At 43.3% G+C, this 16,590-nt stretch overlaps 1 protein-coding gene across 1 annotated transcript; it reads left to right on the plus strand.

Moving 5' to 3' along the window:
• The first annotated feature begins 9,475 nt into the window (after positions 1-9,475).
• On the plus strand, positions 9,476-11,682 carry LOC127782038 (ricin B-like lectin R40G3). Its single transcript, XM_052309114.1, has 4 exons — positions 9,476-9,989; positions 10,097-10,219; positions 10,937-11,165; positions 11,310-11,682. Coding segments are annotated over exons 1-4 (807 nt in total). The 5' UTR covers positions 9,476-9,536; the 3' UTR covers positions 11,312-11,682.
• The last annotated feature ends 4,908 nt before the right edge of the window (positions 11,683-16,590 follow it).

The following is a 16,590-nucleotide window of genomic DNA, read 5'->3' on the forward strand; positions in this document are numbered from 1 at the left end:
TAAAGAAAAAACTAGCTAGGGTGAGAGTTGTGGATTTCTGAACTCTAGTTTTTTATTACTCTTGGTTTTTAATGCCCGATGCTATTGATTTTTAATGTGACGTTGACCATTTGTCTTATTAAAAAAAATATAAATACTATTTATTTTGTTGTGACTTGTTTTATCATCAGAAAAATTATAACCTTAACTTATACTTTCAAATATTTATACTAAATTTTTAAATAAGATAAATGATCAAATGTTATGCATGCACAAAATCAATGGGTTCCTACGCTAAAACCAGGGGAGTATAACACAAGAACCGCGATGGGGCAGAAGCTTTTGTAAGTTATTGTCCTAGCTAGGGTAACTAATTAATTTTTCTATTGATTAGCCTTCACCGATCGAGCTTAATTAATTAATTAGGAGTAAATAACTTGCGCGTGACAGATATTAATTACGTGCCAATTGGTCCCGTTACATATATGTATATGCATCATATATATAGAGAATTCTCACACGTAACAATAATGGATCGATGATCGATATATATATATATAAAGAGAATGACTGAGTTTATACGTAAACCATGCATGTACAGTTACCTAACCGTTTGCTTGTGAAACTTACCTAGCTAGGAGTAGAATCAAGCTAGCTAGTAGTTGTTAATTAAACCATGCATCGATCCGATTGATATATTTATATGAGAAGGAGAATATTCTCAACCAAATGCATGTTTGACCAACCGGCCAGTTGCAAGGTTAATTTAGTAATCAAAGCCATTTCTTCCTATAGGCCGAGAACGAAATAATTAAGGTAGCAAATTAAAAAGGGTGTGGATTAATTTGAGATATATGTACATACATACTTGTGTTGGTACGTTAGTTGTCGATTGTTATTGCCTCACGCATCCGCTATATATATATCTAGCTCATAGCTGATGTCGAACCTGAATATGACAAACCATTAATTTATATGTATGATGATGTATATTGATCTATATATGAATGGAAAGACACAATCAAGCTAATAATTAGCAAGTGTATATGTAATGTATATATAGGTATCAATTGCTTGCTGACAGCTGATCAGTACAAGCGCTTGTATACGTGCGTACAGAGGAATTAAGCAAGCAGATCAGGTGCACGCATGGAATCTCTCTATAATTAAATCGACTATGAAGACATGCAGTACTACTAAGTATAGGGCAGTACGTACATGGTGAAATTAATAGTAGTAAGGAAAAAGTACATCTGACGTCCCTTATTTGTCACCGAGATACAAAATCGTCCCTTAACCCAAAAACCAGTTATACAGGATCCCTTAACTTACAATACTGGTTCACTTTGGGTCCTTAGGTGGTATTAAACCTGGTTTTGTCTAGTGTGGCAGATTAGTCAGCGTGGGACCCACATGTTAGTATGACACGTCATCATCCTCTCCTTTCTTCTGTCTCTTTCGTGCTCCTCTTCTCACTCGCGCCTAGCAACGCGAGGCGCGGCGAGGCAACGGTGGTCGCGGCTCCGGCAGTGAAGGGCGGTGGCCGGGTGGGGCTTGGAGAAGTGGCCCTCAAGTGCAAACGAGCGACGACAGGAAGAGCAGCGGTTGGGCTCTCAGCGTGGAGGCGGTGGGACTTTGGATTTGGGGATTTGGGGCGGCGGTGGTGGCCAGATTTGGGGAAAACAACGGTGGTGGTCATTGGGCGCTGGCGAGGAGTGAAATGGGGTCACGGAGAGACAAGGAGCTTGGTGGTGGTGGCAGCTTGGTCGATTGAGCACTGAAGATGCACTAGTAGAGATCGGCACATCTATGACGATCTACTTTTGTCATGGAAGATGCGATAATCGTTGTAAAGTAACATCTATGATGAACTTATGACAAAATAGGATTCGTCGTAGAACTCGCGTCACATAAGTTTATCTATGACTAAACGGTAGATTTCGTCATAGAAATGCTTCTATCCATGACGAAGGTGCTCGTCACATAATTGCTTTCCAGCTGGCTAGTGACAAGCATCGTCCAAGCCACGTGGCTGCCATACGTGGAATCCACGTTGGATGTGACATGGCAGATGACGGCGGTTGATGTAGAGCATGGTGGCAGCGACATGGAGTGCGCGCGCGCGCTGGCTTTATAGCCGTGGTGGAAGGGAGGATGAGCGTACCGTCGAACCACGGGCTATCGGGGGCACCATGGCTGCGCGTGGGCAAGGCGGGCCGATGGGGGAGTTCAGCCTTAGGAGTAGCGGCAACTTCTCGCGACTGCACAATGGAGAGCTAGGTCCGCACGGTGGTGGAGGCCATCCACTCATCTCGCGCGCAGGCTGTCATCTACCTCGCCGGCAGCGCCTCCCAGGTAACACCATTCGTCGCTGCCCCTACATCCATGTCGCCGAGCGGTGATTCGCCAGCAGATTCGATGATGGCGCACGAGGAGAAAGGCTAGCAAGTCGGTGCGGCTGCCGCGCCTTCTCCTCCATCAGCACACTGAACCTCTTCCCACCACCCTGCTGCTCCGCCGCCGGGTTCCCCATCGACGGCCGCGCCTCCTTCCTCGACGTCGGCTGCGCGTTGATGTAGTCCGCCTGTCCCGACCACCCCAGCAGCGACGCCCACCACTTCTCGCCTCCGCCAAAGCTCCTATCGGCGCAGAACCTCACCGTGTGGCAGCCGACATGGACGCCGCGGCGCACGGCCAAGCCACCGGCGGCGGCCTCACTGATAAAGCCGTCCCCGATGCTAGAGGAGGTGGGATTTATGGTGGGGGCGCCCCGTCGGCCTGCTCCGCCGCTGCCGCACTGCCCACCGCCGCCACTCTGTCCTGTCGCCCATTTGCATGGGAGAGAGAGGATAGAGAGGAGGGGGAAGAAGAGGATGAGGGTTCACTGACATGTGGGGCTTGAGCTAACTCAGCTGCCACGTCAGACAAAACCAGGGTCAAAATCACCTGAGGACCAAAACTGAACCGGTTTTATAAGTTAAGGGATGATGTATATCTGGTTTTATGGTTGGGAGACGATTTTGTAATCCGATGACAAGATGAGGGACCTTGTATGTACTTTTTCCTAGTAGTAACACCGTATACTCCATTTACTTATATGGGCCAAGTGAATGCCGCGACGCGAGAGACGACAATGAAGAATACTCCATGTATTACGTCCTGGGCCAATATGAACGAATAGTGGGCCGGCCTGGCCTTTACACGCTACATAGATCATGTATCAGAGGATTAAGTTCAATGTAGGTCCCTCATCTTAACATCGAGGTTGGTTTACATCCTCGAACCATAATTATGAGATGTAACGCATTCTCTAATTTACAAAACTAAATTAACAGAGATCTCAAGACAGTATTATGTATGATTTTGACTGAGTCGACGGGGATCACACGGGCATCACATATCAGCGACCAATTTTTTCTTCCTCCTCCCTCCACCTCTCTTCCTCTCTCTTTTCCATCTTTGGGTGATGGCTCACAAGGAGAAGGGCAGCGCACAAGCAATCGGTGGGAGAGGAGCTAGGTGGTGGCGATGGTGTCGAGCCGAGCCTCCCGCAGCGCGACTTGTACAACGCACTTGCCGAGCAACTGTGCGTCCTTTCGCTCTAGCCCGCTGTCGGTGAAGGCGTCATCCTGGTTCTCCTCCTCTAGATAGGGGAGAGAGAGTAATAAGGAAGAATATATTGTTTTCACTGACACATGGGTTTCATATGGTTTAATTTTGTATTTTTGTTTCTAGTGCCACGTGAGTCATAACCACCCTTGATACTATCTTGGGACTTCGTTTAACCTGGTTTTATAAGATTAGGAATTTGTTATATCTGATACTGTAGTTCGAGGATGTAATCCAAACTCGACGTCAAGATGAGAGATCTAAAGTGAACTTATTCCTTTCTTAGATGACTGACTTTAGGCTGGAGAAGACATGAGCAAGAACGGGAATTAATTAAAGTCGAAATAAGAACAAGAATCAAAATCAAAATCGAATGCACTAATGGTGTGGTAGAGTTACGAGTGGGTGGCATCACTAGCCATAGTTTAAATCTTGGTGTCCACTAATATTACACATACACATAGTCTTTCGGCGGGTTTCTAGTGTTATCAAAGATATACTGCTGCTTTTTTTCTTGTCTCGTGTTAGGAGACATATTCGTTGGTGTGTGTAATAGTGTGTGGGCGTGGGTGCCTACCGTGTAATTAGAAAAAGGGAAAAAAGATTCAAAATCGAATGCAATCAGGTGGGAAAAAAATTCTCTGCGGCAGTGCCGCACAAGTGCACGACACCACCCATGCGACACCGAGCAGACTAGTGACGCATGTCCAATATTCATACTGCAGCCGAGTCTAGCTTCGGAGCCGAGCCGATGTCCGATCTCCTACCCCACACCTCTGTCCACTTGATCGTTGAAAAAGCCACCGAGCAGCATCTACCAGCTGCACATGAAGTCTGAATAATTTCACTTTTTAATAGGGCATTTTTTATGCAAGCATTGGTGATAATATTTCTGGGGATTTTTCTAGGGTCAAGTGGACAGAGGTGTCTTGCCATCACGAGATTTAAATTATCAACCATTTCCACCGTTTTGGAGATTTAAATTCAGATATTAGTGTTAACATCTAAATTTGACAAATAGAACGGGAATAGAAAAGTATGATCGAATTTGAAAAGACCCGGCTGGTCTAACCTCTTTTTAAATATCACATCTACTTTTTACCAAGTTTTAGTCTAGTTTTATCCATCTTCGTCGGTTTGCCTTGTAAGTCGTCCGGTCTGTCCCGAAAACCTTCTGTTCTATTCTTGAGACGGATGTTTATCCTATTTCGTATTAGGGCTTGTTTAGTTTACGAAAAGAAAATTTTTGGGTGTCACATCAGATGTTTGACCGGATGTCGGAAGGGGTTTTCGGACTCGAATGAAAAAACTAATTTCATAACTCGCCTGGAAACCGCGAGATGAATTTATTAAGCCTAATTAATCCATCATTAGCACATATGGGTTACTGTAGCACTTAATGGCTAATCATGGACTAATTTGGCTAAAAAAATTTGTCTCCCGATTTCCATGCAAACTGTGGAATTAGTTTTTTGTTTTATCTATATTTAATGCTCTATGAATGTGTCCAAAGATTCGATGTGACATTTTTGGGAACTAAACAAGGCCTAAATCGGCTCCCACTACTAAAAAAACATTTTTCCAAACGAGCAAAACCTATTCTTGCATGCTGTTGAGGCGTCCGTATGCCTGAAAGTTTCTGCGAAAATCGTTATTTTTTCATGCGGGTGGTGCACTCGCACATAAAAATTCAATTTTCACGTGCGAGTGCTTATGCGTACGCAAAAATCAAAATCCAAAAAAAAATAAAAATCCCCCAAAATTAAAACCCTAGCTAGGTGGAGGGACTTTCCCGCCATTGTCGTCGTCGACCCTCCCCTCCTTCTCCAGGCTCCTCCTCTCGCCACCGCTGGCGAAACCGCGCAGGTCGGGCGAGGGAGGGCTGCCGCCGTCGGAACTAGGTGGAGGACGGCCGGCACCGTTGTTGACTTTACTTTGATATTATGCATAACCTACCGCCAATACCTGCATAAATCAAAAGAAATAAAACATCCAACAACCACTGGATTCACGAGCGACGTGGGAGAGGCCCGCCGCCACTCCGGCTACCGCCGCTCGCCTATCTGCCTGCAAACTATAGGAGTTTTCGTATAGAAAAATTGTTTTTGTATAGTGTCCTCTAGCCGGTTTTGATTTTTAATAGGGCATTTTTTATGCAAGCATTGGTCATGATTGGCAGCATGAAAAAAAAAGTTACCAGTTGATCCGTTTTGGAGATTTTTGTTGTTTCGGAGATTTAAAATCAGATGGCGAGAGGTTCACAACACCATATATATTTGTACAGCATCATGTAAATTCATTTGGTCTGAATTGCAGAAGCAAAAAGACAGCCAAAACGGCGCGGCTCGATGTACTCCTGGTCCTGGACAGCTTGGCTCTAATCAGCGCCAGCAGGATGGGCTCGGCTCGGCTCTGCTCCAAAGAGGGTCAGATGCAGCAGATATCGGACACGCACCACTAGTCTGTGGGGTGTTGCAGAGAATTTTTTTTTCATCAGGTGGAGCAATGAGCTGTCCTTGGTGTGTGTATGTTTTTGTTGTGACAGTACTCCGCGTCTCATAATATAAGGGATTTTAAGTTTTTACTTGTAACGTTTGACCACTCGTCTTATTCAATTTTTTCATCAGGTGGAGCAATGAGCTGTCCTTGGTGTGCGTATGTTTTTGCTGTGATAGTACTCCTCCGTCCCATAATATAAGAGATTTTAAGTTTTTGCTTGCAACGTTTGACCACTCATTTTATTTAAAAAATTTTAAAATTATTAATTATTTTATTTGTGACTTACTTTATAATCTACAGTACTTTAAGCACAACTTTTCTTTTTTATATTTGTAGAAAAAATTTGAATAAAACGAGTGGTCAAACGTTACAAGTAAAAACTTAAAATCTCTTATATTATAGGACGGAGTACTGTCATAACAAAAACATACACACACCAAGGACAGCAGTGGTAGAAGAGAAGAGAACAGAAGAGAAGAGAAGATCGATGATATATGAGGACGTGTAATTTGGTGGGGGTGGTCACGTAGGTACGTTCGAGGAGGGTGGCGTCTTCATCCACCAAATTAATGCCACCTCACACTTACGCTGTACTACATGAATATTCAGTCACGGAGGTTGCTATCGATCGGTAGAACGTACTACGTGTTGCCTTTTATTGATTTTCTTTTTCTATCTAAGACTTTCGTTAGTTTTTAGGGCAACTATGTTTTTTCCTTGCTTTACAGTTTAATAGTGATTTTACCTTCGCTTTTTAGGGTTTATGATTTTACCCTTGTTTTTTTAAAGTGAAGCAGCCATCTGCCTCTGGTTTCGACGGTAGTTAGGTGGGCCCAGAATTTTCGAATTAAACGAAAAAAGAAAGTGATATTCTAATTTGTCAATGACCATCCTACCCTTGGTTCACTGAAAGAGCCAACCTGCTGGAACGATTTCCCCAAATCGAAAAGATCTAGAACCCTAGCGAGAAGCGGCGGCGCGCGAAGGCCAGGGCGCGGCAGGGAGGCGCGGCGGCCCCGCGGGCCAGCGTGCGGTGGAGAGGGGCGGCGGCGCTTTGCGCGCTGGTAGGGAGGGCGAAGAGGAGCGGCATCCTCGCGCTGCGGACCGGCGGGCGCGCGCACAGCCAGGCTCGTCAGCCGTCGTCGCCACTGCCCGGCGTCCAGCCGCCGGCTGCTGCGCGCACCGACTTGTCACCACCCCAGCACGTCCTCCACGTATTCAAGCGCTACGGTCCACCGCGGCAGCGTCGACGTCCTTGTCCGCAAACATGGTGGTGGCAGCTTCCTCATCGAGCAGCAGCAACTCATCCTCGAGGGGAAGGGCCCACGGCAACAACACTTTATACTTGTGTATAATTTCTCTTCGGGTGTGTTCGGAAGAACTGGCTGCTGCAGTGCTGCAGCTGCGCTGCTGCAGCAGCTACAGTATCAACAGTAGCCAGATAACAGCAGCAGCCAGCCCAACGTCTACATAACAATTCATACTTGTGCAGCCGAACGGCTGCGCTACGGCAGCGCAGCGTATACAGCTGCGGAAACAAGCTGCCGAACACACCCTTCGTTTCTGAGTTCATGGCTATCTTTGTCTCTCTTATCTTCTCCCTTTTGCTATCTCTATATTTGTGATTGCCATGGAAATACAGAAGACGAGGGGCCGCTGATGTATTGACTTGTGAGTTCTAGTTTGGGGGCTTTCGTTTGCAAGGATTTTCATTTGATTGATCTTCTTGATTTGTTATTTTGGATCGAAGCTGGCTGCCTTCATGCCGTGTTGCATACCATACTTCAGTCTGGTCGGTCAGACCGATGATCGAGACCGAAGTATCGATTAACCGAACTTTCGGTTTGTATATCTGTGAGGACAAGTTCTGTCATCAATTCTAAATGTTAACATAATAAATTGTGTTAAAATTATTGCTAAAATTCCGTGAAAATTGTCCTAAATATTGTGTTCTGTCAACTTTTACAAAATTTGTCAACATTTAACTTGAAATACGCACAAATTTAACTTGGAACATGTCCAGTGTTGATGCCAAAATTATTGATTTCAATAGTAGGGGTATATTTGTCCATTCACCACATATTTAACACCGTTATCATGAGTTAACAGGCTGCTTCACTTTAAAAAAGCAGGGCAAAATCACAAACCCAAAAAGCAGGGGCAAAATTACGATTAATCTATAAAGTAATGATAGGAACACAATTGCCCGTAGGAACACAATTGCCCCTAGTTTCTACTCGTATTACTCACGCACTAATTATCTATAATGGGATAAAATTACATACAGAAATTCTTGTATATTTTATTTTAGTTACATATAAGACATATACGCGCATACTCACACCCAAATACATCTCTCTAATAACACATGCTTAAAAATACGAAAACCAGCAACTCACTATGGGAATGTCTAGATCGATTTTAAACGTCTGAAATCACTTTTCTATTTCATTGTGTGATAATGTAATATTTCTCACAACCATTTACTATTAAACAAAGTTCCTTCTTTTCAAAATGGCTCAACAATAAATTATTCTAGCTAACAACAAAAATCATAATATATATATCATAAAAAATATTTAGTATCACTTATTGCTTATTTGTTATTCACTCGTTTGAATCAAATGTTAGAGTACTCTATGATATTAAAAGATATTGTGGGACAATTTGTACAAGCGGCAAAAGCAATAGTGGGACGGTAGATTGGCTGTCATCGTCACTAGATAATTTCTAAGGAGTACAGAAAGGGTAGCATAGATATTTAAAATCGAGGAAATACGAATGGCTGATTATTTTAGATGTGTTTAGGGGTGAATTTGGATTGATTTAGATGTTGATGGTGTGTGTAACCCCAAGTTGCAGGGATGGCAATGGGGCCCCGTTCCCCGTCACCCGGTGGGGAATTCCTCTATTAGGGTGCCAAAACAGGAGAGAAATCATCCCCATGGGATGTTAACGGGCGAAATTCATACCCATCGGGTGAGCGGGGATGGGGACCCGGTAACTGCCTGCCTGTCATGTGGGTCCTATCTTTCTCACACACATATAGCCTGTGTGTACGTCTATTTCTTCAAGCAAGGAGACTAGCTAGCTAGTTACTCCACATCCGTATCTGTATGCATGCAAACTAAACTAGTCCTATTTATTTGTAAATCTAGGACCTGTGAGTTGTGTGTCTCGTTCTCTTCGATCTCCATCCTATCACTGTGATAGCTCATGCTTGGATTGAGGGATTGATTGATTGATCTCTTCTCTGATTTTTTTGTGATTGAGCCCACTGTAACTGTAGCGATTACCGGGGGTATTATGGCCCGTGGGTACCCGCGCGGGGCCGGGGACGGGACGGGAGACCGGGGATGGGGAACCCAAGCATAAATTGGAGGCGCCGGCCATCTCTCCTCTAGACCTCCTGACTCTAAATCTCCTCCATTCCCCCAAATCCATCCATCATGGAGTTCCCTCATCGCCACCACCACCACGGCCACCGCGGCGACGACGACGACGACGATCGCCGCCGCCATCCCGCTCCCGCTCCCGCCTACGGCCACGACTCAGCCCCTCCGCCGGGTCCCTACGGCCAAGCGCCTCCTCCGGCTGATCCCTACGCTCGCCACCCGCCTTCCCACGACTACGCTCATCCTCCTCCGGCGTATGGGGGAGGGGGCTACGGCAACGTCGTCCACGTTTCCCACGAGGTCTCCGACCACCAGAGGCCCACGCCGCACTACGGTGGATCTGAGTACATCAGCCCCGTCCAAGAGACCCGCCCTTACCACGGTGGCGGAGGAGCCCCACCGGTGACCCACAGGATCTACTGCAAGGCCGGGGAGGACAACTACAGCCTCGCCGTCAGAGATGGCAAGGTCTGCCTCGTCCGCTCCGATCGCGACGACCTCACGCAGGTACCTACCTCCCTCCCTACTTCTTCAATTTCGCGCGCGATTCATCCCCCTCCCTCATCTTCAGTCAAAACAATTGCTAGTAATTAATTATGTGATGATGGATGCAGCACTGGGTGAAGGACATGAAGTACAGCACGAGAGTGAAAGACGAGGAAGGGTACCCTGCCATGGCGCTCGTCAACAAGGCCACCGGCGACGCCCTCAAGCACTCCATCGGCCAATCCCACCCTGTACGTATTTCCTCTTTTCCTCTGCCTCTCTTACAATCTTTTGCCAACCAACACCAACTTCAGTTTGCTGCGGCTTGCGACATCCAGAGACGTGCGTGTCACCCCGTCCGTGCAAGTCCAAATTAGCTTGCCTACATTAAACCAGTTTGGAATTGAATTATTAATTTAAGGATTTGCTACTCTACAGGACTAAAATATCACATTTCTATTCACAACTTGTCCAATCTGTATCACTAGGATTAAAATATCCTTTTTAGTCTGAGGTCTTCTACTCGCTCGCACCATTGATACTATTTTATCTTCCTTTTGGTTGGGACAATTAATAGTATATGCTTGCATGTTCATTGTCATGTCTAGAAAATATTGCGAGACTCTGTTACTGCATCCTTACAATCGCAACCAACAACTTAAGATCTGTGATAGTTCGGGATTGGCATCCACCCATCCATGATCCATGTGCCGCATGCATGTTGGTGGGGTGGGGTGTCCATGTCCTTGTCTGTCATGTGAAAAAGAATTATTAGTATGCAATTGCCATGAACACAATTTTGGGATCTCAAGTTGTACCATTCCTGCTGATCGAAAGTTAAGTAAAATCACTCACTAACTCCCGTTCAATAAGTTAAGTGTTGTAAGATCTCTGGTTAGTATGTACTGCAGTGAAGAATTGCTAGGAGGAATATATAATTTGTCATGGATGGATGGATGGATGGACAGGTCCGTTTGGTGCGCTACAATCCAGAGTACATGGACGAGTCTGTGCTGTGGACGGAGAGCAGGGACGTTGGGAGTGGGTTTAGGTGCATCAGGATGGTGAACAACATCTACCTCAACTTCGACGCGCTCCATGGAGACAAGGACCACGGCGGCGTGCGCGACGGAACCACCCTGGTGCTCTGGGAGTGGTGCGAGGGTGACAACCAGCGCTGGAAGATTGTTCCCTGGTGTAAGTTATACTTCTCAGACACTATCTCTGCTCTGTTTTTTTCTTCTTTCTCAAACAGACAATCTCACTAGCTACATAAACATTGTTGGTAATTTCAAACTGCAAGTATACGTTAAACTCATAACATGCAATGCATACATGCAGGATCAAATCAAATCTATCTGTCTATCTCTACATATGAGTGAGGGAGGTTTATGGAATAATAAGAGGCGCCTCTGATCGATGGAGGGGCCGGCAGGTGTGGTCGCTCGACTGGCCCTAGCTAAGTGTTTTGTTTTGTTTGGTCCAGCTCTGTAATAATCCAGCCATCTCATTTGTTTGGAGTGTTTGTTGTTGATCCATAAAATTTGGTCCCGGTACGAATATGAACATGTCACGTCTGTGTGTGTGTGATACTGTTACTTGTGATGCATCTACGTACATTGCATACAAGCTGCTGTTGGTTAATTGTGTTGCGGACGTACTACGTACTGTATTTGTGTGCAAAGATATATTTGCATCGCAAGACTTTTCTGCCTGTCGGATTACAACATCACACAAAACTACTCCATACTAGCTGCGGCAGTATACTGTGGAGCGGGGTAACCACCTTACCGTGGGGTGTGATAACCCCGCTAAAAACGGCAAGGGGAACCCTGCTGTGAAGTACTATTTGATTGCTCACTGTTTCACTAGTGGTAGCATCAGATTCATCAATATCTCCGGCCCTACTGCTATTTTACTTGCTTCTAGATCAAATCGGATCGGATCAGATTCATATCAGCTCACCTGTCCCCTCCATTCTCCACATCCTTCTCTTCTTCTTTTTTTCCCCCTTTGTCTTAAGATGCTCTCTTCCATTATTATTATCTGAATGCAGATGTGCAGATGCACTGCAGGAGAAAGCAGACCACGAGACAGCGATCCGTTAAAAGCTAGAATATGCCTACTTTAACTCCTAAATAGTAACACTGTTTGTATGTATCTGACGTTGATTTGCTGCCAAAGTACGTCCTCCAATTCTCTATTTAATAAATTCTGTCAAATTGATTGATCTTTTTAGATGCGTCATCTGAAGTAGGCCATCCAGTAGGATTTGTTTGCAGAGCCCGACAGCAAAGAACATATAAATAGGCCTATTTCTCATCATTCGGCCCACTAGTGTTCCAACATATGTTCACCTCACTAAGCTGGGCTGGGCTGGGCTGGGGGTTTTTGTTGTCAGTCTACAGTATTTTTTTTCTTTAACGTACTCCCTTCATTACATATTTCACGTAATTTTGTTTTGTCCTAAGCTATATTTCTTTAACTTTGACCGAGTTTATAGAAAAATATATCAATATCTATAATAATAATTGAATGCACTATGAAGACACCTTTTATGATGGATTAATAAAACTAATTTAATGTTATAGATGACAATGTGTTTATTTTTTCCGTAAATTCGGGTGAAAAATGAGAAGTTTAACTTAGGAAAACCTAAAATGACTTGTAAAATGAAACAAAGTGATGACTTACAAAATGACTCATGGACTAGATATTGTCGTTAGATGCAGGGTATACACACAGTGCATAGTCCGTAGGAAAGTCTATTCATACCTCAAGGAGACATCTCCTCGTTTGCCATATTGCCTAAAATGTTATATAAAAAATTGAAATAATATAACAAAATATATCATTATGTGATATATTAATGCTTCACTAACATACAAGATCAAATTCAACTTGTATAGAAACAACAATAATAAAATTAACTCCAAATTGAGCGCGTGATATTTAACAGTCAAATTTGTTACTTTTTCCTAATTGTATATGTCAAATTTGAACTTGCATAATATGAGGCCGGGGACGTTGTTCCCTGAAGGTAAAAAAGAACCTATCTCCCAAATATAGTTCCTTCATTAAAAAACATTTTTTTATATAAATTAGCTGGGTGGCCTACGCAATTGCGCGGCTAGCACCTAATCAAAATCATATATTTTTCAGTATGATTTTACTTACAATTTATTAAATAGCTATCTTGTTGTCTTAAGACTTTGAAAGACCAAACCTTATTATCTCTGTATTTCTAATTATATGGTTTTTAAAAGTCACACCAGCTGCTACCCCTTACTTCTGTCATATGATTGCTCGATCTACCACTGTTTCTATTCATTCTCCTTAAAACCTTTAAAAATTGGAGCTTCTAGTTTTTAGACTTTATTGTCTCGTTGGGTTTCGTTTTTATAATTTCTAGAAGTCTCGTCAAACGCTGCCATTATACTCCTCTACGACACGTCCACTGTATTTTCTCTTTATTGTCATTGGCATTTTAAAAATCGAACATAATTATTGTTCGGGTTCATTTTTTACTTTTTAGAAGTCCCGCCAAACTGTCAGTGGCCCTTTGCAATTGTACTCCTTTATGGCTCGCCCGCTGCCTTCTTTCTTTATTGTCATTGAGATTTTAAAATATGATTATCATTGGGTTTATTTTTTACTTTTTAGAAGTTCTGAACATTTAAAAATTGGACTTTGTAGTTTTTAGAGTTTACTGTCATGTTGGGTTTTATTTTTTAGAAATCCTGTTAAACGATGCCACTATACTCCTATACGGACCATCCACTGCCTACTCTTTATTGTCATTGGGATTCTAAATCTTTATTTTCTATAAGTCCCGCCAACCGTCGTCGGCTCTGCAACTATACTCCTATACACTCCGCCCGTTGTTTTTCCTTTTTATTGTCATTGAGATTTTAAAAATCGAATATGATTATCAATAGGGTTTACTTTTTTACTTTCTAGAAGTCCTGGCAACCGCCTTGCCCGTTTGCTTCACGGCCTGCCTGTCATCCCTCCTTTTAATCGTTATTAAAATTCTATTTGATGTTTTATTGACAATTTTTATATGTCGTATAAACCGCCACCACTCTACTCCTTTATAAGCATGTTACTTAATTTATCTTGTCATTTGTTTTAGATGGCCTTTTCTTTCAACCGTCTTTATTTTTTATCACCAATTTTAGTTCTTTATAAATTGTATTCCTAATTGAAATACTTTTTCTTTTTCTAATTTCAGATTTTTTTTTTCAAATTTTAATTAATACCAGTGTTCTTTTAATATTTTTATTTTTGAATTTTTGAATTTTAGTTGTTTCAAAATTGTATTCCTACTTGAACTCTCTTTTAATTTTTCTAATTTTGGATATTATTTTATTTTTTATTCTGAATTTTAATTAATCTCGTATTGGGTTCTTAGATCTTATATGGACTCTTCTCTCAATATTTCTTATTTTTAATTTCGAATTTCAGTCATTTTTAAATTGTATTCCTACTTGGACTCTCCTTTTCTTTTCTAATTTTTGATTTTATTTTATTTTTATTCTGAATTTTGATTAATCTCGTATTGGGTTATTTTATGGACTCTTCTCTCAATATTGCTTATTTTTAATTCCGAATTTCAGCTATTTTTAAATTGTATTTCTATTTGGACTCTCCTTTTCTTTTTCTCTGATTAATGTGAGAATTTCTAGCCCCCACAGCGAACGTGGTGCCTCCTTTCAAAGTTGTTTTAATAATATAATAGATATGAACAAATAACTGTTCAGGTTTATGATCAGGAAATTATTTATGGGACAAATGATGTATATAATATCCTACAACTCATCCTGCAACTCAACGATCCTCACAAGCTTCTGGTCGTTGAGCCTCTTGGTTGCCTTGTGGAGCATGGCGTGCAGCTTGTCGTAGCCCTCCATCACGTCACTCATGTGGCCGAAGGTGACATCGTTCTCTCCCCAAGCTGACTTGAAGGTGCTGGTGTTGGAGCTGGAACCGCGGCGAGGGTGGAAGCGGTAGGCGGTGGCGTTCAGAGTGTCGTCATGCAGCTCCCTCAGATGGGCCATCATCCTGAGGGCGGCCTCCTCACAAGCATGCTCAAATGTGCCCCCACAAGCTGTCACCTCCATGGAGGGCAGGTAGGTGGGTATGCCGTGAATCTCCAAGCGGACCTAGTGCGGGAACTCACCACTGAGAGGGTGGATGCTGGTGTACTGTGGCTCCCTTGGAAAACCAATCACAAACGCCATGCGGGACAACTCTGCAACAAAGCCTCCCATAGTCTGACCTTGGTGCATTAGGGGACAATCGGCCATCTATAGAAGACAAAGGACGGAGAATCAATGCATGCTCAAATCCAATTATAAAATAAACAATAAAGGACTCAAGTAAAATAAGCGAATAAGAGCGGAATTTTTGTGCATAGATCATTTTTACATGAGAGCGAATAAATAAGACTGACATACCTAGCAATAAGATAATGAGGAATTAGGTACATAATAATATTAACAATGGTATTAAGAGCATAAATAACTTGCAACCCATATTCCATAGTTAGGACCTAATGCATACCTCCCATTAAATCCCGATTGACTGTCAAATAAATCCCAAGTAATTTTACTAAAACCCTAGACTGACCTCATTCGACCAAGTTTCAATTGAAGGAGCGATCAAGATTTTTCCCATGAACCCAAAGAACAAACCCAAGTTTTTCCCGAAACAAATCCAATTTGCAAAGAACATATGCAAATGAAAAAGGATTCAGAGGGCTCTTAGGTTTTCCATTTGGCTTGTCCTACGGTCAAGGTCGGCTCTAATACCAACTTGTCACGCCTAGAAATTCCCGAATAGAATTCCAAGCAGAATGTGCATTAAAACCCCTATCCAGGACCGGCTAGGGTACACAAACGACAAAGTTGACATACAGATCCACATCTTACAAACATTATAAAAGTCTTACATAAATGCAGCGGAAAATAAAAGATAACTGGTGCTAAGCCTTGACTTGGATTGCAGCGGGAACACCACTCCACACGCATCCTCGACGCATCGCATGAAGCCTACTCCTCGGAATAGCCACCATCTGACGCATACTCAAACTCTGGGGTTGGGGAAAAGTAGAGCAAGACTGAGTACAACCACCGTACTCAGCAAGTCATACCGGAATAGGGGGTATGGTGCAGGATATAACCAAAGGATAGCTAGAGCGGTTCATTTGTATAAAGCGAGCATTTATAAACAGTAGTTGAAAGCAGTAAAATAGTTGTAAGTAATTAATTAATAGTAACCATCCACTGTCCAACGCTACACCACGTTGCAACAGGCCCAACCCACCACCTGAACTAATCAATTCCATTAGACTAAGCTAGGGTGAGACTAATCACGGTGAATCTGGTTGACCGCCCATAACCGCGGGCACGGCTATTCGAATTGTTTTACTCTGATCAGAGGTGTACAACTGTACCCACAAGACATAGCCTCACGACACGTTACCGTGCGCCGACATGCCACCACGACATACCGGAAAGAGGTTGTGACAGGACCCTTCGCATAACCCTCTCTAGCCAAGCACACCACACCTCGGGTTTCACCCCCGTCCCCAGTGGGCAACGGACAGTTCCCTATCGTG

This window comes from Oryza glaberrima, chromosome 1 (genome assembly GCF_000147395.1).
Source record: "Oryza glaberrima chromosome 1, OglaRS2, whole genome shotgun sequence".
Classification (NCBI taxonomy): domain Eukaryota; kingdom Viridiplantae; phylum Streptophyta; class Magnoliopsida; order Poales; family Poaceae; genus Oryza; species Oryza glaberrima.